We start from the raw sequence: 24,578 nt of genomic DNA on the forward strand, positions 1-24,578 counted from the left end.
TTTTTTTTTTAATGGGGGGCAGGTGGGTGGTGCAAAAAATCAAAAACAAAAACTTTTTTTAAAAAAAAAATAATAATTTTTTTTGGGTGGGTGGGTGGAGTAAGAAACAAAAAAAAAATAATATCAAAACTTCCTTTCAAAAAAAAAAAAAAATTTTGGGTGGGGGGGAGGGGGCTTGACTTGGATTTGGTCAAATGTGTCACCAATACTAATTATGAGACTTTTTAGTCACCTTGAGTTAAATTTTCAGGGTTTCTATCAAGAGGAAACAAGAATGAGGCAAAGCAAAAAAAAACCGCCACAAGAGCATTGGAATGGTACAATTTTTGAACATAGAAAGAAACATTTGACAAGAGATCCAGTAATAACGTTAATTTCAAACTGACAGACGAGCACACCTAATTGACATCACCAAAACCACACACAGGATTTTTTGTTTTTTCTTAATGTCTGAGTAAATAAAAGACAAAAATGTTCCGATATTGAGACTAGTTTGTAAGATGAATGAATTGCAGACGACCCGAGACACGGTGAGTCATATGAGAGTGGATTCTATTTATTCACGACTCCAGGCCCCCAGCATGTCATGATTGATTAGTTCCTGCAGAAAGAAGGAAATAACTGATAATCAATGATGATGAAGCCAACAAAACGTGCACCAAAATTCTGTATTGTAAGACACTAGCCATGCTTACCCATTCCAATGCTTGTACAAAGTGTAATAGCGATACGTTGCATCAGAATCTCAATCGATAGTGATACCAAATGGGCAAGAATATAGTCGTATTAATAGGTGTGTTCACGGTTCGGTTTAGGTCGGTTTTCCTCTAAAAGGAAATCAAACCAATTAAGTTGGTTTTTCAGTTTTCCGTGAACACACTCGCACATACAAACAGTTAGTGCAGACTATAAAGGTAATTGATGATCATTTGAAGACAAGATGGAATAGACTAACCTCTTTAACCTAACTGTGCGGCGTTGGGATCATTTTCAGGAAGGACTATGAGCTTGAATGCAGTTTCATCTGGAGCTTGCGTCTCTTGTTTCTTGCGTTCTATTTTTTCTGCAGAGTTGATTGCGTTGATTGTGTTCTTCAGCCACATCTCTTGAAGGTTACTTATATTAGCAAACGCATATGGCACAGCCCGAAGCGTATCACATGAGATAAGAACAAGGTGCCTAAGCATTGGGAAGTGACGATCTGAAGCCTTCCAATTAATGAAGTCTGCCTTCTCAATCCACAAGACCTGAAGGTGGCTAAATCCTCCTCTCTTCGGCTTCCATAACATTCCCATGAATGCATTATCTTTCAATTTTAGGACCTCAAGGCACTGCAAGTTGCCCAATGTATCGGCATCACTCCAATCGAACCTTGTATTTGACAACGTTAATTTTTTCAGCCAATGTGAAGATTTGAAAAGATATGGAGCAAGGTGGAGTCGTCCTTCGATCGAGTTACTTATGCAATTGTTCAATAGTTTCAAAACTTTCAGGTACTTTAGCTCATGAAAAATGCTGAACTCGTCGCTGTTACTTTGAAGAATTTCTGTCAATTGCCCGTGAATGCTCAGCTTTCTTATATCATGAGCCTTTGCAAAAACATCTTTCTTGCAACTTTCTGGTGAAATCTTATAAAGAATTTGAAGACAAGAATGTTTATCTGTCTGAGTAGGAGGTGGCGGCAACTTTGCAGGAATATTGGTGTACAGATGTCTCAGCCTTAACATGTTCCATATGTCTGCTTTTATGTCGAGGGTGGGCTCTAATGTACTTGTATTAAGTATAATGGTTTGTAAATTCCAAAATTTACCAAGGGATTCAGGAAGGGTGTCGAAGTCACCTGAGACAGCTATATACCTCAAATGAATCAGCTTGCTAAAATCCTGGGTGAAATGAAATTCGAGAGACTCAATGTTCAAGACCCTGATAAGGGGAAATGCTCTATGGAGGAGTTGGATATCAGGAGTGGACAAGTGAATTCGATTTTGCTCCGGTGAAAAACATAAGAAAGATCTAACTTGCTGTGAAAATGGTTTTGTGGATATAAAATCATACAGAAATGAGGATCGAATACACAATCGACGAGAATTACTTGAATCTTGTATAGTAGGAATAGATTGATCGGGTGTGAGACATACTTCTTGAAAAAGAGATTCACTAGCAGCCTCCATCTTGCAGAACTCGTGCAACATGTCGTGAACACGACATGTCTTTATTTGACCATCAGCACTCCTTTTCTTCACCAAAACCAAATTCCTAAGGGCAAGATCATTCAAATAAAACGCTGCTGTCTCCTCGAGACTAAAATCGGCTTGGGACTTTATTAGCCCTTCAGCAATCCACAAGAGAATCAATTTCCACGCCGGTATGTCAGAACCTCTAGGAAAGGTGGCACAATATAAGAAGCAAGCCTTCTTTTCTTCTGGCAAATAGTCGTAATTCATTTCCACAAATTTCAAGCAGCTTTTAGGGTCATTTTTATTTAAGAGGTGCTGCAATACATTTTTCTCAACTCTTTTCCAGTCCTTTTTGTTCCTTCGACCTCTTAAAGCTCGTGCGATTACCGTAATTGCAAGTGGTACTCCATTACATTTTTCTGCAATGCTTTTTACATGTCCTACTAATTCATCAGGACAGCTTCTAAAGCCGAAAGTCCTCCTTTCCAACAACCGAATACTTTCCTCAGAAGTAAGAAATTTCATATTGTAAGGATTTCTATTGGCATATTGAGCCACTGTCTGAGAACGAGTGGTGATCATGATTCGGTCACCCTTCTTGTTTTTACTGAATGGTTCCACAAAAGACACAACGGTCGGATGCCACACGTCGTCCAGGACAATGAGACATCTCTTTCGTTCAGTCAAAAAATCAAAGATTACTTTGGCCAATTCGTCCTTATTCTTATCTTGATATTCTTTAATGCTCTCCGAGAACCATTTAAGAATATTAAGACAAACATCCTTCATTTTGTCTGACTTGCCCACATAAACCCAAATTTTGCAGTCAAATTTTTCTGAAATTTGAACATTGTTATAGATTATCTTTGCGAGAGTTGTTTTTCCGAGTCCAGGCATACCCACAATAGAAACATAACCTGTATCATTTGATCCCTCAAGAAGTTGCTTGATCAGTTGTTGCGCTTTCTCCTCAAAGCCGCACACTTCATCATCTTCCAAGAAAGGATCCTTTCAATTAAAGTGATCAAATTAATTCGATATCAAAGTATTTTAAAATCTATACTAAAAGAGTCTTAACTTCGTGCACAACACTACCATAAAATGAGCTCAAGGTAAAAGTATTTGAACTCATTTCTGGAGATAAAAAATATTTAAAACATGGCAATTGATGAATATATAAAAGCGGAGTTTATCACCAATTCTTACTGTTTAAGTAACACGTGCATTTAAATGTAGTAAAAATACTCTCCGCCACATATTATGTGGAGTTATGTTACTTGGCATGAAGTTTAAAAAAATAAAGAAATGTTTGCCTTCACTACTAACAGTTAAATGAGAAGTAAGGATTTCACATGTCCTTTGATATCTCTTTTTCCTTTTAGAAATTTGAACTTTTAAATCAATTGGTATCCTAACAAGATGTTATTCAGGGTAACAGGTGAATGATAAGATTAACTAGTTTCCAAATATATAAATGTGACAGTCGTTTTAGGATAGATAAAAGAAAATTTTGACAAGATGTTAGAGTATATGTTCTCTTCTGATACTTTATATTCCATCATCTCGTTTTATTCATTCTTGCCGCCTGTCATCAGACTCGGTGGCAGATACAAAGTTTTAGGTACGGGTTCACATGAACTAAGTAGTTTTTGTTCATACCCTGTATATGTATTAAAATAACTCACTCAATAATTATAAATATTTGATTGTGAATAGGGGTGGCAAACGGGTGGGTCGAGTCGGATATGGGTCGGTCGAAAATGGGTTGACAAAAAACGGATCAGATCCGACCCGCCCATATTTAACACGGTTAAAAAATGGGTTACCCGTCGGATAATATGGATATCCATATTATCCAAATTATCCAAAGCTACTTCAAAAATGTTGGCTTCATGTAGCCAATATGGAGAAGATTAATTTACCATTTTGTCCACAAATCCAATCCCTAGTACATAGTTGCACCTCAACATTTGTGGGAAACGTAGAACTTCGAACCTTTTCAATGACACGACCACAAAGAAAATCTTTTTTGAAAAATATCCACCCAACCCCACCCCCCCACCACCCACTCCCCAACCAAATCCCAGCCCCACCCAACGATCACCCTCGAACGCACTTCATCTTCACCTACCCACCCCAACTCCATCCTATCCCACACCACCGCTCCACCCAAACCCCACCCACTCCCCCTCCCAAAGCGTCTATTTCATATATGACTACTTTGCACTTTGAAGACAGCCCCAAAAAGTGACTATGTTTGTAAACTAGCCATTTTTTAAAAGTGACAAAAATGGCTATTTTTGTAAATTGATCATTTTTATAAAGTGACATAAAAATGGTTATTTTTGCAAAAATTTATTTCTTGGAAAACGACCGAAAATGCAAATTTGCAAAAATAAGCAACTTTTTTGTCATTTTTCAAAAAATGGCCACTTTACAAAAGTAGCCATTTTTGTGCCACTTTAAAAAAAATGGCTACTCTACAAAATTGACCACTATCTTGGAAATGGCACATTTTCGAAAATGGTTATTTTAATACTTTCACAAAGATGCTATTTTAAAAAATGGCTACTTTTGCAAAGCCAGCTAGTTTTTAAAGTAACTACTTTCACAAAATGACTATTCATGAAAATTGACTACTTTCAAAAAGTGACTATTTTTAAAAAGTATCTACTTTCACAAAGTGGCTATTTTCTAAAAGTGACTAATTTTACAAAGTGACTATTTTCTTAAGTGAATACTTTTGCAAAACGACTATTTTTGAAAAGTAGCTACTTTTCGCAAGTAATATTTTGAAAAAGCGGCTACTTTTGTAATGTCATTACTTTTGCAAAGTTGCTATTTTTGAAAGTTACTACTTTCACAAAATGTCTAGTTTTGCAAAGTTGAGAGATAGGGGTGGTGGTGGGGAGGTGAGAGGTAAGGGTTGGGGGTAGGTGGTGATAGGGGGAGGGGGTGGGTTGGGTGGTTATAGTGGTGGGGAGGGAGGTAGTGGGGGTGGGGGTAGGAGGGGGTGGTTAAGAAACTTGTTTTCTAGAGAAAATATTTTCCAAAACATTTTGACCAACCAAACATGAGAAAATGGGAAACATTTCCTTCATACCAAACACACTCTATATGTTGTGGGTTTTATCCATTTTACCCATTAATTTACCCATATTTTAAGTGGATAATATGGGTTGACTCATATTGGACCCATATTAAATGGATAGGGTATCCAACCCATTTAAAATGGGTTGGATCGGGCGGATAACCATATTTTTAACCCATTTTGCCACCTCTAATTGTGAATCCAAATTATTATGATAATTTGAGAATACCGTACGAACCCCTAAACTTTAAATCATGGATCTGCCTATGTCATCAGTTTTGCTATAACTCATTGTTCTCATTGGATTTTGGAGCCTTATTTAAAAACAAAAATAAGAAGATGATTTACAAGAAAATAAAGGCATAATACATAAACAAGCCCTCAAAATTTGCCTCAACTGGCAAGTATGCCCTCCAATTTTGGGTGTGCACAAGTATGCACCTCAACTTGTATAAAGTTGAACACGTAAACACAAAGGCTGACGTGGCACATAAATTTTGGAGGTGTCTAAATGATCATTTTGTAAGTTGAAGTGTTCAACTGACAAAGTGGAGACAAGTTGAGGTGCCTACTTGTGCACACTCAAAGTTGGAGGGCATACTTCCCAGCTGAGACCAAGTTTGATGGTCTGTTTATGTATTATGCCTAAAACAAAAGCTACCCAACTGTAAGGTCGGGTTTTACTTTTACTTTTGGTATTAGTTAAGTCCATATGGACTGATATAAAATGGCACATCAGTTTTTGGCCAAATGATTTTTGGTGTGATATGGTATAGAAAAATGACTTTTCGGTTTTAAAAAAGGAAAAAAGAAGAAAAATAACTTTACTACATAATTTTCAACGGTCGATCGATTATTTCAGCAATAGACTGAGTAATAAAAGTAAAATGTCATAAATGGATTAAAGAAAATAGAGTAATGGTCTAAAACATATTTGAGGGAAAACTTTTTCGATATATTTGAATTATCATTTGTTCCTTTTTCCTACCTGAACTATCACCATCTACTAGGTGTGTTTTGATACATAGATGGTGATAGTTCCAGTAGAAAAAAAGAACAGCTGATAGTTGAGATGTGAAACTCACGAAAAAAGTGATAGTCCATGTGTATTTTTAACTATTATATTGAAAAAAAAAAAAAAAACTTATATTGACGGAAAACTTTTCCGACATACCTGCAGTTCCTCTTCATTTGATGGAACCAGATCTACTAGGCTGGGCGAAAGGTCTTCCTGATTGTTTTGCTTAATTTCCTCCATCCTCACAATGATGTCTCGAATCTCTTCTATGAAATTCCTCCTAGAAGCAATGCGATTGGCAAAATAGAACAATTTTGCAGCTGCGTTTTTTTCTTGGCGCAACATTGCTTTGACTAGAAACTTATCAATGGCATCCTCAGCTCTGTGCACGATCATTCGGATATCCTTGCGCAACTGTTTCAACTGATTTTTTTTGCTAGGTAACTTTTGTGTAGATTCTTGAAAGCCATGTAGGCATTCCAGTAGATGTGAAATGTCTTTCTTAGCAACTGCAATCAGATTTGAATGTTCATCTAGTAGCTGAATGAGGTTATCTATAAGCTTTGCACTCTCTGCCATTGCAAAGTAGTAGTAATGGTAGTAATAAACAAGAATGAGAGAATTGGGAATTCAGCTCTTTTCTGTGAAATCTTCACTTTGTGTAAGTTTATACAACTTGTTTGAAATGGTTGTTCTTGCATTGTTAAATGACAGAATGGTCAGAAACACAGTGAGCTATTATTTTTTTGCGAGTTTCATACTCAACTATCAGCTGTTCTTTTTTACTATCTGAACTATTATCATTATGTATTAAAACACAACTAGAATCTGAGTAGGCTAAATGTTTAAAATTAATCGTCAACATGCGCGTGGGAGCTTATTTTATCCATAAAAATTCATCCACATGGCATATACAATGGCTAATTGAGTTGACTAGTTTTATTATTATTATTATTATTATTATTATTATTATTATTATTATTATTATTTTGCTAATTTCCACTTAAGTCCTTTGAATGTCTCGCTTCTCCCCCTTCTCCTTTATTTCTCAGTCCTTTTTCTTCATTTCTTCTTCTTTAATCAGATTTTCTCTTTCACAAGAATTGTCACGAAAACTAAAATTGAACATAGCAAAATAAAGACAACTTTGAACTGATTTAAGATAAAAGCAAGTCAGCAAAATAACCCAATTAAATTTTCTTCTGGTAAATAAGATTTATGTTACAGAATCCACAAAGTAATCTCAATCTTTACTTGGTTTTCGGATTGGGGTTCTCTTACTATTTATAAGATTTACTGTTTCATTGTAAATTTTTTGTATAAAAACCCCTATGATCCTGTCCCTTCATTTTCCAATTGGGTTTCTCTTAAATTTTATTATTTCATTTAATATTGTATAAATTTTGGGCGAAAAAATCTAACATGAAACTGTTTGATCCTCGGCAATAATGGAATCTGATTTCTCTCCGGGGCGTGAGTCTAACGAATCATTTACACAATCAAATTTCGGGTTTGCTTTCAATGATAGCAATTTTTCGGAATTAGGATTTAAAAACTTTCGGGGTCGTTTGATACAATGGTGGAATATCACGTGGGATTAGTTATCCCTCCTTTTATATGGGATAGTTGATCCCACCATATTAGTGTAAAAGTTATCCCGTATTATAACTAATACCCCAAACTAATTTTGGTCTGCAAATTTCGATGAATAAAAAAAATCCTATTTTTACCATTGATACTTTTTGTTGCAGAAGAAATCAAGAGGAAATAGTTTGCTTTTCTAAATTTTTGCATAGGTGCACATATTTATACACATGGAGTGCCACGTGGCGCTCTTTTAAAACAAAAATAGAGAGCGTACACACACACCAACAACTACTCAACTAGATGTTTTTTTGAATATATAGATAATGGTAGTTCTAGTAGGAAAATGGAATAATTGATAGTTGGAGTGTGAATCTCGCGAAAAGGTGATAATTCAAGTGTGTTTTTGACCATTATCTCTTGTTAAATCCATCGTAGCTGTCATTTAACGATCGATTTGATGTGATCACATCTTTATCTTTTTTCTTTCCTTCTTCGGAGAAGAGTCAATAAAGCCTTTAATTTATTAGAAATGGCTCAAAAATGCTCTCCTTCCATCTATTAGATCAAATTTCTGCTCCTTCCACCTATTAGATTAGAAATATCCTTAACATATTATAAATGGCTCAAAAATGTCCTTCTTCCACTATTGAGTCCAAAATGAAGTTTTTGAAAGTGAGGATTCAATATTTGATACTCGGTAAATTGGCCAAAGAATAGAGCAATTAAGAAGCCCTGAGAAGACTAAATATATACACACATAGCTATTAGTAAGGTCAACCATGGATCAAGAATTCATTAATTAATGGAGAATTTCATTTGGAGACAGGAGTGCAACTTGTTCATGATAATATTTCCAAATCCAATTTTGTTAATTCCCACGCCCTCTCCTTAATCTCAAATTCTAATTATTTAATATCTGCAAGGAATAATAATACACCCTCTGTTTCAATTTGTTTGAACCTATTTCCTTTTTAGTCCGTGCTAAAATGAATGACCTCTTTTCTAATTTGGAAATAAATTCACTTTATGAATGATTTACAGCCACACAAATTTTCAAGGCTTATTTTGAACCACAAGTTTCAAAAGTCTTCCCTCTTTCTTAAATGTCGTGCCCAGTCAAATGGGTTCATATAAATTGAAACGGAGGGAGTAATAATTCAGTAACCAGGCATCAAAGAGCTTGATAATATAATTGATTGCAGAATCTTAGTTAATTATTAGGAATTGGGTTTAATATTATATGAGTAAATCAGATCAATACATATGGGTTAGTTAATCAATACACATTGGATTAACACCTGGGCCAATCATACAATGCCACGTGGATTTTTTTAAAATAAAGTTGCATCAACTTAACTAGTCAACCGTTTAGGGACATTTTTCAGCCAAAAAATAACCTTGGGGGCATTTTTGGTCCAATAGGTGAAAGGAGGGTAATTTTGAGCCAAATTCAATAGGCTAGGGTCATTTTTTGCCCTTTTCCATTTCTTATTTTAATCTTGTTTATTATTTAACTAGTTTTCCGACACTGCGTTGCACTTATGTCCCATGCTAAATAGTAAAAAACGTGTTTAAAAAATTATAATAAGTATGCAATGAGTTTCACTAAAATTGAAGGTAAAATGCAAGCTCAAACCGATGAATGGTGAGCCTATTCGACCGATATTTATTGTCATTGCAAAGCATAATTATACTGAAAAATCATATCGAAATGTAATGTCCTAACGACTTCAATTATGCAATTCATATAAAATATTTAAGTATTCAACTTGACAATACTTCTTTTTATATGTCAAAACATATAATATAAATATGAAGTTGTATCATGTTTGTTATGGTTCAAATGTTTCACGTTTTAAAGTTTTTGCATTTTTTAAAGAAATTGCAGCCTCCCCTTTCTTACACGCATACATATCAAGAACTTATCAAATGAAAGTAGTATTTAGTAAAAGTTGTAAAAAATTCATTCGATATGGCTAGTAGATCATTGTCAATTTCATGACATATACCTACACAAATAGTTATTTGTGACAGAGATAATAATAATTGAAATATTTAATTAATGAATATAAGTCATAATTACATGTACACTTTGTGTGATTCAAAACACTGAGTACTTTCATTTGTAGCTTTTACAGAAAAATATTAATTGTATACAAATATAATTATATTACGAAATATAGCACAATCATGTGTCTGATCCTTCAATAATTAGCTGAACGTCAAAAAAATAACAAATCACACAACAATTGAAGAAAAATTAAATAAGAGAAGGAAAGAATTCTTATAGGAGAAAGGAAGAACTATTACTCCAAAAAAAAAAAAAAAAAAAAAAACTTAGGAGTACAATATAAGAAAGTTATAGGAGAAAATAAGAGAACATATATTTTACCCCAAAAAATATAATAAAGGAAAAAATCATATGAAAAGTACTACATTTGGTTCTCAATATAAGGTAAAATTTCTGCTAGTCTCACCGGCCGTAAATTAGATATTTCATCATCTTGATTGTTGAAACTTCACCATTTTAAAAGTGAACAAATAAAGGTTAATAAAACAAAGAGAGGGGCAAAACCAGTGGCGTAGATAGCCTTTAGATGGAAAATTATGTTGTGTAGATAGGTAATTTTGTTTAATGTATATATGTACATATATTATATGTTGAATCCCCTTATTTTTTCAGTCATTGAAAAAAAATTTGCATAAAAAATGAGAGAAAGCTGAACATTAAACTGATAAACATGTTAAATGAAATGTTCACCGTGAAAGAATAAATCTGAAATTTACAGATGTTGATTAATTACAAATAGTTAGGGAAAAAAAATATGACTCTAAAGAGAATGTGGTTTACTAATCACTGACGACTTTTAACATAAATTGATTTACGATAAGGATGACGAAAAGCTAATGGGAGGAAATTTCGCTAAATATGTATGACACCTTTTTTTGTTCCTCATTCAATGTCTCACTACTCTGGATTTGCTCCGCGAAGTTCACTTTGGAAACGCTTCCTATCAAAGGCTATTCCATCTTAGGGCTTGAACTCAAGATATTTTAATGTTAATTATAAGTCACTGTTTAAGAGATATTCACGTGATATTGGAAAAGCCGGAAGTGTTGTTTGCAAAACTCTTCGTATTTGTGGCTGTTGCTACCATCCTGCAACTCCGCTTTCCAACGCTGATAATTTTCTGCTTACTCAACATTCCAAAGCTCTCCCCATGTCATAATATAGTTTGCAAAATGATCATTAATTTCCTTCATTTAGTACCCGGAAATGAAAAGTTACTGGAAATGAGAGGTTACATTTTTCAAACTGAAACCTGATCATTTCTACATTCATTTTTCTTAACGTCTGCTCTCTTTAATAATTGAGTAATGAATTAGAACAGTTTCAATATAGAGAAACGGCTTTTGATAATTGAAATGAATATACATTACTGCTACTGATCTTGTTATTCACCTGTGTAATTAAAATATTACTACTATTTAATTAGATGTTTTATTACATTTTGATTTACTACAGGGGCAAAATCGTAATCCAACTTTGAAGATGGGAGCTTTCCACTTTTAGTATAATAATAATAATAATAATAATAGGTGGAAGGAGGCGAAATTTAAGTCATTTCGATACATTAGGACCATTTTTGACTCTCTTCCAAATAATCCATTCAAGACCCAATAAGCTAAAATGACCGTGGTCCAAAATTCATGAAGTAAAATTCTGATTACGCCTTAGGGAGAATATAATAGTTGGTAATTCCAAATATCTAAAGTATATTTAAGAAAATCGTAACCGAAGAAAAACCTCTTTAATTTATTAAATAATAATATTATCACATAAATTGAAACCGAGGAGTACAAGTTAATGTGGTTATGGATTGAGAACGTCCAATATCTCAGATTGGATCTAATTCCGATTTACATAAAGCAAGTCGTTTTTAATCTTAATTTTCAAGCAACTCCAACAATTTAATATGACTTGAAACCAAGTCTTCTATATACTTCTTTTTAATAAACAGCTGGTAGTCCATAAAATTTACACCTAAAAAAATGGCAGTCCATAAAATATTTGCAAGTAGGTACCATTTGTCAGTGGCCTTTCAAGGTAAATATATCTTTCCTGGCAATTCAGAGTTTCAGCTCTTAGATTATTCTTGTTTGTATTAGTTGAACAGTAGGAGAGAGATTCTTGTGAAATTACTTAGTCCCCCGTCCCAATTTGTTTGAAGGTTTACCAGTTTAGGGGAGTCAAACAACTCTTTCTTTGACTACGATTTTCTCTAACCCTTCTCATATATTGTGAATTATAGTACCTTTTATGTAGTTTTCAAATATATAAATTTTATTATAAAATACTTGAAGAATCTATGTTTAAAATTAAATCAAAGAAAAACTGTGTGACTCCCCAAACTGGTCAACTTTCAAACAAATTGGGACAGTGGGAGTATTTATTAATGTTGTTAATTTCCTAGCTCCTTCAAAAGGTCAACCCGAAAGGCTGATAGAGTTAAAGTTATTGAATTAAAACTAACAAAACTTAGTTCCTTATAGATATCTAATACTCTATTTATAAGATATCTTGTATAATAACAAAATACTCGCATACGATACCTTGTATATATGAAATGAACTCAAAAACCAAACCAAATATCCAATCAAACTATACCTCTAGTTCATAGATGTAATTAAAACATCCAAGGTAAGTTGACTAAATCCGATAATACATCCCACGCCCATATCATAGCAGCACGAATGCAATAAGAATTTTAGAAAGTCCGAACAACGCCTGATGACATGAATGGTTTGAATAGGGAGATATATATTTCTCTTCCCCTTACATTTTACTTGTGTGACTTTACTTTATTTCCAGGCCTGATAACATGAAGGCCATTTCCCTTGCTTTCTTACTTTTTAAACCAGGAAAATAATGTTACATAAGTATTCCCTCGATCTGTTTCAATTTATGTATATTACTCCCTCAGAAAGCTTCAAAAAGCTGTTTTCATAATTTTCGCTCCAAATCACTCACAAAATTCAAGAACAGCTCCAATTTATATTTATATAATATCTAAACACAACTCCAATTTCCAAATACCATTTTCAACGTGAAAACAAATAGTACTATTTTTTTCCAAATTTCAACAGGTTTTTTGTTCATCTCTCTCCATTCACCCAAAAAACACTCGGGAAAAAAGACATGGTGGAGCCGGCAGTGCGCTTGCTGATACAAAAACTGAATCAGCTATTGTTGGAGAAAACAGATCTATTTGCTGGAGTAATAAAGCATGTGATCGAGGATCTGCATTTGGAGCTTCAAAGACTTCGTTCCTTTGTCGAGGATGTGTCGTGGAGGCTTAATCAGGACTTTGATTTGAACAAAAAGACAATAAAAACAGTGAACGAAGCTGAAGATGCAGTTGATAAGCTTGTAACTGATACTAAGTTAATTCAGAACCAAGGAATAATTATAGAGCTTTTTCTTGATATGAAAATTGAGCAGAGTGCAATGAAGATCAAATCAATCACTGACAAGTTAAGGGTACTTCGCCGAAATGGTGCTTATCTCTGTAGTCCCTTTTTTATCAGCGAAGTTCCCGTGGAGAAAGAGGTACACATCAATTCAACCCTTGTCTATTCCTTCATTTCACTATCCAATCACTGCAAAAAATGAAAAATTGGAATTACCTGTGAACTTTGTAGCTAATCTAAGTTTCTAGTAGCTAATATGATTTTGTGATAATCTATCGCTAAATAGGATTGACGACGGATTTTGCTATTTAGCTACAGGATTTGTCCGTCCATAATTTTTTTTTTTTTTTTTTTTTGTAGTGAATTATGCCCATTAACAAATACTCTTTATCAGAGGCAGATTCAACATTTGAATTTTAGGAGTTTCTATAGTGACCTCAAGTTGATATACAATAATAATTGGGTTCACAATTAAATATTTGACAGATACTTTAATAAATTACAGGGTATGAGCAAAAGCTACTGTTTCCGCGAATCTGTAACTAACACACTAAATCCGCTACTGCTCTTTATAAATATTGAGGGACTCCTCCCCACCCCCAACCCTCGAGGACGAATGACCTGGTTGGCCACACTCCTAGCACCCCGCTAGCCTAGTTGGTCATGGCTGATAGGGGTGTCAAATATGGCCCAAATGATAATGGCCCGCCCAACCCGCTCAATTTTTTTTGGGTTGGGCTCAAGATAATTTTATATTGAGCTGGTTTTAGCCCAACTCAACATAGTCCATTTTAAAGTGATCTCTAATTTAGCCCAATACTAACCTAATTCTAGCCCATTTTTAAGATTTACTTAAATTTGGGTTTATTGCTTGAGATTTACTTTATTTTTTTCTATGTTTTCACTTTTCTTGTATCATGTATCTTATAAGTTTGTGGTGTGTTTGATATGAAGGAAAATATTTTTAACGAAAAATGTTTTTCTCAAAAATATTTTCCACGTAAAATGTTTTCCTCAAAAATATTTTCCACGGAAAATCCGCGAAAATATTTTCGAAAAATGTATTTCTAAAAATATTTTCCACGAAAAATGTTTTTCTAGAAAATAGACTCTTAAAAAAAAAAAATCGGGTCAAGTGGGGCGGGTCATGACACAACCCATTTCAGCCCAAGTAGTTTTTGGGCCAATTTCATCTCAACCCGCCCATTTAACACCCCTAGCTGATATCAATATTTTTTTTCTTTTCGGTCCAGTTAGTCAGGGTTGGCGCCCCTCTCGAGTCTCAGAGGTGGATCCAGAATTTTGTGTATATAAGTTCTGAATTCTAGAACAGGACAACTTACTGGGTTCAATATAAGTTAAGTATACATATGACGTGATTTTTTTTAACATAAATACAAGGTCTGTGCTAAAATTATTGGTTCTGCCGAACGCATCAGTTATATTGTAGCTCCGCCCCTGTAATGGGTTTAGGCCACCACTCGACACGGTAGCAGTTAGTCACGCACCCCTAGCTGATATCAATATTTTTTTTCTTTTCGGTCCAGTTAGTCAGGGTTGGCGCCCCTCTCGAGTCTCAGAGGCGGATCCAGAATTTTGTGTATATAAGTTCTGAATTCTAGAACAGGACAGCTTACTGGGTTCAATATAAGTTAAGTATACATATGACGTGATTTTTTTTTAATATAAATACAAGGTCTGTGCTAAAATTATTGGTTCTGCCGAACGCATCAGTTATATTGTAGCTCCGCCCCTGTAATGGGTTTAGGCCACCACTCGACACGGTAGCAGTTAGCCACGCATGACACCTCTCATGGGTCTAGGCCCCCACTCTGGTTGCAGTCAGCATTGGTTCATCTACTGTGGTACCAATTGTTATCGATTGAACAAGAGCCTAACTCAGAAAACTATCTTATTGAGTGAGAGCGCCCGTTCAGCCTATAAACCCATTACTGATACTCTTACAATCAATTGAGGGAGTCAACTGGTTCACAACGATCTCAGAAATAAGAATCCTTTGTAAGACTTAAGAATCAAAATTTTGCAGTACATTTCTGGTTTCCATTTTAAAAGGTTAGCGATGTTATCAGCATTGAAATTCATTACTGGACAAGCTTGTAGAAACAGTTGCACATCCTTCTTTCCTTGACAACTGAATTGAAACATTTGTATATCCTTCTATGAAGTTTGTTAAAAATGTAAAGTATTTTAGTTTTCGATTTTGCTTAAACTCATAGGTCTAGTCTCAACTAATCATTCTTTATCTTAGGCACCTATAGTGGAGGAAGATGAAGTGGTAGGCTTTGACGGGGAGGCAAATGAAATAGTGAACCGTCTAGTTGACAGATCAACTGGTCTGGAGGTTATCCCCATTGTTGGCATGCCTGGTCTTGGCAAAACGACACTGGCAAATAAAATTTTCAAGGATATCAGGGTTGAACGTAAGTTTCCTTTACGTATCTGGATCTATATTTCTCAGTCGTACAATAGAAGGCAGTTATTTCTCAACATCATCAGAAAGTGCAGCCAAAACACCATAGGACATCATGAAATGACTTTTGAGGTTCTAGTTAATCAAGTACGCAAATTGTTGGAGAAAAAAAAATGTTTGATAGTCTTGGATGACTTATGGACATGCACAGCCTTGGATGATATTGGAAGTGCTTTGCGAAGAAATGTAAGAGGTAGTAGAATCTTGTTAACCACTCAAGATACATCTGTGGCTAACTATTGTCATCAACGCCCTCACTATTTAAAATTCCTAACAGATAGTGAATGCTGGGAGTTAATAAAAAAGAAGGTTCTCCGCAAGGATAAATATTGTCCCCCGGACTTGGAACAACTTGGGAATTGCATAGCTAAGAAATGTATGGGACTACCCTTTGCAGTATTGGTGATTGCAAAAGCTTTAAATGGTAAAGGAGAGACAAGAGCTGAGTGGGAACAAGTGCATCAAAGAGTGAGTGAAGACATCATTAGTAGAGATTTTGAGATAACCAAGAGATTGTTGCAAACGAGTTATGACAGTTTGGATCTTGACTTGAGGGCTTGCTTCTTATATTGTGGTGTTTTTCCTAGAGGTTTTGAGATCCCTGCGTGGAAGTTAGTCCGGCTGTGGATTGCTGAAGGGTTGATCACTGAAGGACTCCATGTCAACGATACCCTTGAAAATATAGCAGACCATTACTTGGATGAACTTGCGCGCATGAACCTAGTGATGGTTAGTCAGTGTTCCTCCGATGATCGAATCAAAACATTTCATGTTCATGACATAATACATGAGTTTTGTAGGCAAAAAGCTAGTGAGGAAAATTTATTCCAAGAAGTAAATGTAGGAGTTGAGCATTCTTTCCCTAGAAAAGGTGAACTAGCTAAGTACCGTCGCATTTGCATTAATTCATCAGTGGTGGAATTTGTTTCTACGAAACCTTATTCCGAAAGTATCTCATCATTCTTATGTTTTTCATCTGAGAATATTATGATTTCCCCAAATGAAGTCGCAATAATCTCAAAAGCCTTTCCACTAGTCAAGGTATTTGATGTTGAATCCATCAAATTTGATTGCTTCTCTCCAAAATTTTTACGGTTATATCATTTGAGGTACATTGCTTTTTCAAATGACTCAATAAAGGTACTGCCTAAATTCATAGGGGACCTTTGGAATCTACAGACTCTTATAGTGGTGACACAACAAAAGACTATTGATATACAAGCAGATATATTTAACATGCCAAAACTAAGGCATCTTCATACAAATGCCTCTGCTAAATTGTGTTTCCGAAAATCCAGCAAACTTGTCTCTGTACATGGTTCATTACAGACCTTGTCTACAGTAGAACCTGAAAGTTGTACAGAACATGTTGTAGCGAGGTGTCAAAACATGAAGAAGTTAGGTATTCGCGGGAAAATAGCAGTGCTTCTTGGAGCCAATAAAGCTGGACAAATAGTCAATGTTAACAAGCTAAAGTGCCTTGAGAAATTGAAGCTGATAAATGATGATCATTTAACAGGCCTGGAGTTGCACCTTCCTTCAGAAATTATTTTCCCCAAGAGTTTGAGAAAGCTGACTTTATCAGGTACCAGGTTGCACTGGAAATATATGGGTATACTGGGGAAGTTGGAGGAACTTGAAGTCCTCAAACTGAAAGAAAATGCATTTGTGGGAAGTGTTTGGGTGTCAACTGAAGGCGGTTTTCCTTCTCTTGAGGTCTTGTGGATTGAAAGGACAGATCTAATTTCATGGGGAGCTTCTAGTAATCACCTCCCGATATTAAAGAGGCTTGTTCTTATTCACTGTGACAAGCTTGCGGAAGTCCCTATTGAACTTGCTGACATACGCAGCCTGAGAAGGATAGAATTGGTGGATACAACCAGTGAAGCAGCTGAATGTGCTCGGAAAATTGAATCCTGCAGTAAATGCATTGAGTTCAAGCTTTCCATCTCGGATTCCAACTAGACAAAAGGTGCTATTCTTCCTGTGATTCAGATTTAAATTTCATTTGATTAGGAGCTTTTCTCAGCTCAATCCCGGTTACATTCATATTTAATGGAGATAATGGGCAAAAACACACCTGAACTATACCTTTTCACGAGTTTCAAACTCCAACTATCAGTTGTTTCCTTTTCCTGAACCATCACCATCTATGTATTGAAAGACACCTAGTTAAGTAGACAGTGATAGTTCAGATAGGAAAAGGGAATAACTGATAGTTGGCCTAGTCAGCTTTGATGTGTGTTTTAATACATAGATGGTGACAGTTCAGGTAGGAAAAGAGAACAACTGATAGTAGGGGTATAAAACTCGCGAAAAAGCGATAGTTCATGTGTGTTTTTGACCATTAACTCTTTTTAATATCATAGGGCGGATTGACATTGTAAAATTCATAAATACATCGAAACACCATTACACCAGAGAGCAGTCACTGTGCTTCCGCAGTTGCGATGTCCAGAAATTGAAATATTCAATAAGTTAGTTACACAATTGTGGACAAAGTATTGTTTCATATCGACAATTTAGCGTCTTCAACAGATTATGTTCACACTAATGGAATGTTTTTGGTTCTTGCAGCTCTTCTCAAGGCTTTTAATGGATGGGGCTTTGCTGCGTCTGTGGCTGACACAGGATTTTTTTATAATCATGGGTGCTCAACTATTTTTAATCTGGAAATTGCTACTGAAACTGGGTGCCCTGTTAGTATATTTGTATGAATTACTATTTTTTTTTTCTATGTAATAAATAGAGTTTGGCTCCAAAAGTAATGTCCACTATTGTGCTACGGGGTTTCTATATAGGCTAACCAAGTGCGGATATAGCTGGTTTTCATCAGCATATGACGTCGATGGTCTGGTGCGTTTATCTTGCTGGTATGTTTGGATTTTTGGTACTGGTGTGATACTTGGGTTAGTGTAGAGGCGGATGTAACATACCAATACTGGGTTCAGATCGACCCCGAGCATAAATTTAATATTGTAAAAATTCACGAAAATGACAACAAGTAGTAGATATGAGCCCATATCTTTAAAGATACAAGAGTTCAATACTAAGAATCTTATATATTGAACCCAAAAAACTTAAATCCTGGATCCTTCTCTGGGTAAGTGTGCTGCTAAGTTTTTCCATTTCATCAATTGTGTTATTCAGACCTAAATTTCTCAGTCCTACACTGAGCCAATTAAGCCATTGTTAGATGGTTCGTTTGACTGAGGAGAAGTATAGGTAATCTTTGTGTGCTTAATTTTCACTGGGTTTTTTTTTTTTTTTTTTTTTTTTTTATGGACTGGTATTAAACTTTTGCCCGTTTGATATAGTAGTGCATATACCTGCTAGAACGTCTCCTCCTCCTCCTTCCTCCTTCCAAGAAAAAGAGTGAATTTTGGCTTGACAACTACTTGCTGAAGCAAGAGTGATGTAAGGAACCACTAATGTGGGTACAGATGAAGAGCTTGTTGTGTTATTGTGCCTATAGATGAATATTTTGAGAATTCTTATTAATTGGACAATACGAGCAAGTCCTGATTATCTGTTTTGTGAACAATTTATTCCAAAGTTGAGACACAATAAGTATGTAAGTCATGAGGATCTATCATGACTCCTGCCATGGTGGGCCTTCCACCCATCCATCGGAACTTCTGACAATTCGCCAAGATTTGCTGCCAAATTCTAACTTGCAAGCTCCAAGTTCTTTTTTGAGGATCCAATAGGGGTGCTACAACATTTTGGGAGGTCAGAAAAAGAAAAAAAAAGCTCCAAGTTCTTAATTAACCTATTTTGCTGAACATATTTAAACGGGATCAAAACTTAAATAGTGATACGGAAGTATCCTATCTGTGCAAATCACCCACGAGTCCTGTACTTAGATTACCTTGGTAAGCCTTAATCTTCCTAATTACTTGGTTAATACAACCACATGCAAAGGAAGGAAATGAAAGTTATCATTACAATCCCAAAAGAACAAAAAAAGGTATGGAGAGGCTAATCTACCCTATTGCTCTTCTAAATAGGTAATACCTATATTTGTAACCCTACTTTTCGCCTTGAATTGGTCCAAATATGCGGAATTTCTTACTTTATGTGGAGGATTAGGTCTTGTAACTGGGGCCTGCAGCTGACTGATATTGCCAGTCACCATTTAGCTATATCGTTTACTTTTCTCGTTGCTGTTCATATGTATAGAACAAATTTGAGATTGGGCACAGTATGAGGGCAAACGTCTAGATATAGGAATAAACAGGTAGTGATGCAATGTTATGAAATGTAGTAGCTGGATTAGCATTTTATTAGCTGTGGTAGTTAGTTAGCTACTGTGGCAAAGTTAGTTGGTATTGTTCAAAAGTTAGTTAAAGTCCCAAAGTTAGTTACAAGTCCGTAAATCGATTCTGAGTTAGCATAGCTGTTGACAGCTGTGTAAATTGATTAGATTCACTTCATATATACCTTGTAACTCATACAATCAATCAACAATGAATATACATTTTCTCATATCTCTCTCAATATTTCTCTCTCTAGCTAAATATCTCGGTTGAACCCTGAACTTAGCTTACAGTTCTTCAAGTTCTCAACTTCTAGATCTGTTATTTTCGAATTTGATTGCACTTTGTGCATCAGGTAGGCTCTATAAAGAACACTGAAGGAAGATAAAGTGGAGGCTCAAATTACTAGTGAAATTCTGGATAAATAGAAGCTTTATAAAAGTTGCTACTTTCCCTTGAGTTGCTATTTGATTTGTTTCAACAGGGACATATGTTTGATAGTTATTAACTTTTATATAATTTCCCTTCAGAACTTCATGTCTAGATTGAATTCACATCAGTCTGAAGTTGGATAATTCCTCTGTGTTCAGCTATTATATAGTCTCCTATTCTATGTTTCAAGTTAATCACTATTTGCAGGATGCTTTTTTTCCTTAATGATCGAGAAATCCTTTTGGGGTCAACTCTTAGGATCAACTGCAGCTTTTGAAACTTTAAGATAATAAGCCTGCCCGTTTACCCTTTTCCACTTAAATTCCAAGCTTAACTCGCATAGTGCAGGGCTTGAACCTGTGACCTAAGTCACAAGTCTCTCAACATTTGCCGCTTGAAGTAACCCCTGGGGCGCCATTTGCAGGATATATTGTTATGGCAAAGCTAATTTCAACTTTAAACAGTTCACCAAGTTCTAGGTGTTGCATTTCTTTTGATAAATTGATCTTCGAAAATCTTACTGTCTAAAGCAACAATCATATGAAAGAGTTTGAATTAACCAGTAAAATTGAAAAGAGCAGTATAATAACAAGTCTTACTGGAAATGCCAAAAGAGTAAAGAGGATTAGAAAATATTGTTTCAGCAATGCCTTATTAATAGTTATCAAACTGAATGATAGCTCATTATGAACTTATGGGAGTTTCATTTCCCTAGTGGCGGGGCCAGAATTTTTACTACGGGGGTTCAAAATGTAAGAGAAGTAAACACACAAAGAAACTAAGGGATTCAACATCTACTAAACAACAACAACAATATGCCTTACCCCTACCTTTGTGGGGTAGAGAGGATGTTTCTGATAAGCCCTCGGCTCAACAATGATTTTAACCTTCTTAATATAGTGTATTTCTTCGCCGAAGGGGGTCCGGTTTCTGAACCACATTCCAATCCCTTAGAGGAGCCCATGTGACCTTCCCTTTCAGGCCAAATGATCTCCAACGAATGCCCGGAAGCATGGATTTGCAGACATTTAGGGAGGATTTCCAGTTTGCTGCAGTTACTAATTTTTAGGGTGGAAAGTTGAGGCATGGCTTTATCTTCCACCATCCATTTTTCGAGGAAGGGCAAATTTAAGAGTTCTAAGCGTTTGAGTTTTGGGAAACCCAAAGCAGAACAGGCCATCACCTTCCCCATATAAGCATCATCAGAGAGGACTAGGCCCCCTAAATTAGGGAGTTTCTCCAACATCGACATTGGATCTTCTCTAAGATCAGATTTCTTGAGAATTAGCTGAGTGAAACTTTGGGAGATTTTTGCATATGATGGCAAGCGTCCAATATATCCCTCAAAGTGTATGATTCGACCAGCAGGACACTGTAACAATTGTCCAAGAACTGAATGCCTTTCCTCTGCATAGCAATCCATATTTATGATGTCAATGGAGGAATGCAGCAAATTATTTGAAGTTGTTTTCATGTAATTGGTGATTGACTCGAAGTCCTCGAAATTCCCTTCCACCTTCACTGTCAAGTGCCGGAGTTTACAAAGTTTCAAGACATCGTTAGCTCTGCACAACCCTGTGTTGAAGTTCACCAGGGTTTCAAGTTCCGTCAAGCTATCCAATCGCAATTTTTCTCCTTTTGGAGTTCGAAATCTCAGTGGAAGATACAAATGGTTCAATCTCACTAGCTTCTCTAGCACATTTGCAATTTTCACTTTGGATGAATCTTTCACTCTCAAGTCAAGTATTTGCAAGTATGACGACAATTGCCTAATAGATGACGGCAATCCCTCCAGGACACACCCTTTAAAACTCAAATATTTCAATAGCAGCAGGTCAAATATGTCCGGCGGTAATTTTTGCCCTTGAAAATCAATCCTATCAAAATCAAGAATCCTGAGTACTCTGAACTTTTTAAGATTAAGCATTTCAGCCGGCCAAACGAATTCTTTTTCTTCTCTCAGCTTGTTTCCACAGACAATTCGAAGCGTCCTAACTTTTTCAGCAACTTGACGATCTACAACTACTCTATACTCACCAAGATATATGACTAGTCGATGTGATTCAATCGAGGAGAGTGAACAGTCGCTTTGCTTTAAATCTATGACTTTAAGAAAACGTTTTTGTTCACCACTTGAGACACATAATTTCTCTATACCTTTAACGATACTACAACTCTTGAATTTCTTGGTGAACGGAACTTCCTCTTCTTGCACCTCTACCAAGCCCTTAAGTTCCAGCTCTCTCAGATATTGTTCTGTCACATCCATCATTCTCTTCCCTCTATCACATTCTCGTGTTGACAACAAGCATTCAATCATCCACAAATGGGACAACCTTTCGGGATCTATCTCTTGATCTTCTAAGAAAAGACCCAAGTAAAAGAGACATGGTTTCAAGTGGGCTGATAATTCATTATAAACTGTAGAAAAGAATTTGGACATACATGTTTGGCTGCATTTATGCACCATATTCCACTCTGTCTTTTCAGATGCCAAGAACAATGCAAGTTCCTTGATAAGCTTTGGTAGACCCCCACAAGTGTTTACCATTTCCTTCCCTTTATTTATCATCACGTCCGTTAAAGATCCTACAAGCATGACATGAATCAGATACGTGGTTGGGATGAAAGAAAACAAACTAAGTATAAGCTAACTACATGACACTTCACTTGTAATTGTACCAATTTAATAGCGTATTGGTGTGGCAGAAGTCATTTCCCATGGAAACTATCTTCTTGGGAAAATGTTTTCTTCTAACGTTAGATTGGTGGCTGGAATTCTTTTATTAAGAATAAAAATATAATATAAACTTAAGATAGAAAATGAACATACCTAGATGTCGCGAAGTGTACAACTCCGTAAAGAAAACCCAGCTATCGTCCTCGTTCAAGGGCTTTATTTTATGGATGTATTGCTTTGGAGATATATATTCTACTATATATCCTGCTCGAGTAGTTACCAGCATTTTGCTGCCCGTTTCGACTCGTGGCAAGTTTGTGCTCAAGGTTTCCCAAGTTTCAATGGACCGTACGTCATTTAGCACAATTAGGCTTTTCTGGAACACTTCTCGATTTGTGCGTGTCAGACTTTCCTGGGAAGGAACGGATTCATGTACTTTTCGAAGTATGTCTCCCCCGGATACATCAATCTGTAGGAAAGAATAGGAAGAGAATATTTTTCTTAGAGAATGCTCAAGTTGTATTAGGCTACTTAAGGCCACTTGAGATGATTACAATCATCAATTACATCTCTATTTATACTACTCAAAAAACCAATTCAAAAGTCTTGCACAAATAACTAAATACATGTATCATAATTCACTAGATACATGTATCACAAACTTTTAAAAGATTTCTTGAAAAACTAAGAGATAATATTGAAAAACTAAATGATATTCTTGAAACAATAAAGAACTCCTAGAAAACATAAAAGTCAAGGATAGGATCCTTATGAATGCATTAATTCCAACACTCCCCCTTAATGCATTTGCTTGACAACTCCAATGCGTTCTCGAAGATAGCAAAACTTTTCTCTAGGAAGTGCCTTGGTGAAGATGTCAGCAAGTTGTTCTCCTGTCTGGCAATAATGCAACTGAATTTCACCTTTCTCTTGTGCTTCTCAGATAAAATGGCACTTGATGGAAATATGCTTCGATCTTTCATGGTTGACTGGATTCTTGGCAACGGCAATCACTGATTTGTTATCGCAATACAAAACAGTCCCTTCTTTTTATCTTTCACCAATATCTTCAAGAATTCTCCTAAGCCAAATAGCTTGAGAAGTAGCCTTAGTCGCCGAGACATATTCTCGCTTCGGCGAGGATCGAGCAACAACACTTTGCTTTTTGACAACCAAGAACAAATGCTTGAACCAAATAAGAAAGCATAACCAGAAGTACTCTTCACGTCATCTATACTTCCAGCCCAGTCACTATCAGAATAGCCAATTAAGTCCAAATCTCCATCAAATTTGTACATTATCCCATAATCCATTGTTCCTTGCAAGTAGCGTAGAACACGCTTTGCAGCTCCAAAATGCACTTGGCTTGGT

The 24,578-nt window shown here is 35.8% G+C and overlaps 3 protein-coding genes across 3 annotated transcripts; 1 reads left to right on the forward strand and 2 right to left on the reverse strand.

Moving 5' to 3' along the window:
- Positions 1-287: 287 nt before the first annotated feature.
- LOC132038148 (putative late blight resistance protein homolog R1A-10) lies at positions 288-6,865 on the reverse strand. Its single transcript, XM_059428869.1, has 3 exons — positions 6,443-6,865; positions 956-3,185; positions 288-601 (listed from the first exon to the last, which is right to left on the reverse strand). The coding sequence occupies exons 1-2, from the start codon at positions 6,863-6,865 to the stop codon at positions 960-962; spliced, it is 2,649 nt and encodes an 882-aa protein (XP_059284852.1). The 3' UTR covers positions 288-601; positions 956-959.
- Positions 6,866-13,073: 6,208 nt separating this feature from the next.
- On the forward strand, positions 13,074-18,617 carry LOC132038149 (putative late blight resistance protein homolog R1A-3). The gene is made up of 3 exons (XM_059428870.1): positions 13,074-13,484; positions 15,615-17,808; positions 18,414-18,617. Exons 1-2 carry the CDS (start codon positions 13,074-13,076, stop codon positions 17,799-17,801), a joined length of 2,598 nt encoding a protein of 865 aa, XP_059284853.1. The 3' UTR covers positions 17,802-17,808; positions 18,414-18,617.
- A 2,700-nt stretch (positions 18,618-21,317) lies between these two features.
- LOC132038150 (probable disease resistance protein RF9) lies at positions 21,318-24,190 on the reverse strand. Its single transcript, XM_059428871.1, has 3 exons — positions 24,131-24,190; positions 23,361-23,676; positions 21,318-23,116 (listed from the first exon to the last, which is right to left on the reverse strand). Exons 1-3 carry the CDS (start codon positions 24,188-24,190, stop codon positions 21,354-21,356), a joined length of 2,139 nt encoding a protein of 712 aa, XP_059284854.1. The 3' UTR covers positions 21,318-21,353.
- Positions 24,191-24,578: the final 388 nt, after the last annotated feature.

This window comes from Lycium ferocissimum, chromosome 11 (genome assembly GCF_029784015.1).
Source record: "Lycium ferocissimum isolate CSIRO_LF1 chromosome 11, AGI_CSIRO_Lferr_CH_V1, whole genome shotgun sequence".
Lineage (NCBI taxonomy): Eukaryota > Viridiplantae > Streptophyta > Magnoliopsida > Solanales > Solanaceae > Lycium > Lycium ferocissimum.

What these genes read in the sequence shown, in the direction of transcription:
- LOC132038149 (XM_059428870.1), top strand. Translation starts at nt 13,074, where the DNA reads ATGGTGGAGCCGGCAGTGCGCTTGCTGATACAAAAACTGAATCAGCTA. An exon ending in AAGTTCCCGTGGAGAAAGAG is followed by an intron (nt 13,485 to 15,614) that starts GTACACATCAAT and finishes TCTTTATCTTAG; the next exon opens with GCACCTATAGTGGAGGAAGA.
- LOC132038148 (XM_059428869.1), bottom strand. Translation starts at nt 6,865, where the DNA reads ATGGCAGAGAGTGCAAAGCTTATAGATAACCTCATTCAGCTACTAGAT. An exon ending in CAAATGAAGAGGAACTGCAG is followed by an intron (nt 3,186 to 6,442) that starts GTATGTCGGAAA and finishes TTTAATTGAAAG; the next exon opens with GATCCTTTCTTGGAAGATGA.
- LOC132038150 (XM_059428871.1), bottom strand. Translation starts at nt 24,190, where the DNA reads ATGAAAGATCGAAGCATATTTCCATCAAGTGCCATTTTATCTGAGAAG. An exon ending in CTGAGAAGCACAAGAGAAAG is followed by an intron (nt 23,677 to 24,130) that starts GTGAAATTCAGT and finishes TCTTTCCTACAG; the next exon opens with ATTGATGTATCCGGGGGAGA. An exon ending in GTACACTTCGCGACATCTAG is followed by an intron (nt 23,117 to 23,360) that starts GTATGTTCATTT and finishes TCATGCTTGTAG; the next exon opens with GATCTTTAACGGACGTGATG.